Source organism: Scatophagus argus, chromosome 12, assembly GCF_020382885.2.
Source record: "Scatophagus argus isolate fScaArg1 chromosome 12, fScaArg1.pri, whole genome shotgun sequence".
NCBI lineage: Eukaryota > Metazoa > Chordata > Actinopteri > Scatophagidae > Scatophagus > Scatophagus argus.
Genome location: NC_058504.1, coordinates 11,915,019 through 11,916,193, shown reverse-complemented (window position 1 = coordinate 11,916,193; position 1,175 = coordinate 11,915,019). Strand labels below are relative to the sequence as shown.

General features: G+C 45.7%; 1 protein-coding gene across 1 annotated transcript in view; it reads left to right on the top strand.

The window, feature by feature from the left end:
• The first annotated feature begins 228 nt into the window (after positions 1–228).
• The window catches only part of LOC124068323 (calcium-binding protein 2-like), a 10,426-nt gene continuing 9,479 nt past the window's right edge, over positions 229–1,175 (top strand). The window contains exons 1-2 of the mRNA XM_046406484.1: positions 229–314; positions 778–1,075. Of these exons, the coding sequence (XP_046262440.1) occupies positions 229–314; positions 778–1,075 (384 nt within the window). The remainder of the gene's footprint in view (positions 315–777; positions 1,076–1,175) is intronic.

The window sequence follows — 1,175 nt, the reverse complement described above, 5'->3', positions numbered from 1 at the left end:
AGATAGACAGACAGATAGATAGACAGACAGATAGATAGACAGATAGATAGATAGATAGATAGATATAAGTGACTTTGTAGGAAATTTTAACATATAAAATAAAAACAATCAAGAGAAGAGAGAAGAGCACAGAAGAAGCAAAAGAGAGGGTGTGGGCGGGGGAGGGCAAGCGAGTGAGAGAGATAGTGTGTGTGTGTGTATGTGTGTGTGTGAGCCTGTGACGCCGTGATGTTCATGATCATTCGAGAGACGAACGCCGGAGGAGGCGGTGCTGGAGCGATGAGCGCGCCACAGGAGAGGAGTGCAAAACAGGTGTGTCTATATGTACAATTTCTGTCTAATGTCATTTTGTGTGTGATTTTCTCAAGCTGTGTTCTCTTTAGAAACACATCTGGATGATTTTGTGTGCGCACACATGCGGCTGCATTCACACAAAGCTGCAGTTTCTCTCATTTCATTTTGCAAGAATTTGTGATGATAGTCAACTCCAATATATGGTAAGATGTAACTGCTACAAAATAAGTGTTTTCAGAAGTTTTCAGATGAACAGACAAGTGCTTCTTTAATGACTGAAAAAAATCTATATCTTAGGCTAAAAAAGTGTAAAGAGCTTAAAGGTTTTATTATGCAAAGCTCCTAGATCAGCTGTAGCAAACTACTTCACAATAAAAGATAAAATATGTCAGAACATCAGGTGTGTGTGTGTGTTTGTGTGCAGTCTTAGCGCTACCATGATGTGTGTGAGTTTGAACGCAGGTTTCACTAGTCTGAATTCAGCTCCTCCACTCCTCCCCCGCTTCCCCGGCTCCTTCAGGTGCAGGCCGCCATCAAAAAGAAGCTGGAGAAGCAGAAAAAGCGAAGTGGTGTACAGGGAGGAGGTGCTGAAGACATTCAGACTGCTACGCCTCAGCCTCATCGCCTTCCGAAATCCCGTCAGGCGCTGGTGTTGGACACTGAGGACGGAGAGACGCTAGAGGAGACGCTGGAGGAGATGATGGAGGGACGGCAGAGGCGAGAGAGGGAGAAAGTGGAGCCAGTCAACCTGCTGCCCATAGTGGCCTCTGTGTTTGGGCAGGTAGGAGGCATCTGCTGCAGTGTGTTAGACTCCTGAGTGCATGTACGTGTGTGTGTGTGTGTGTGCGTGTGAAGTATGAACAACACATGTGTGTGTGTGT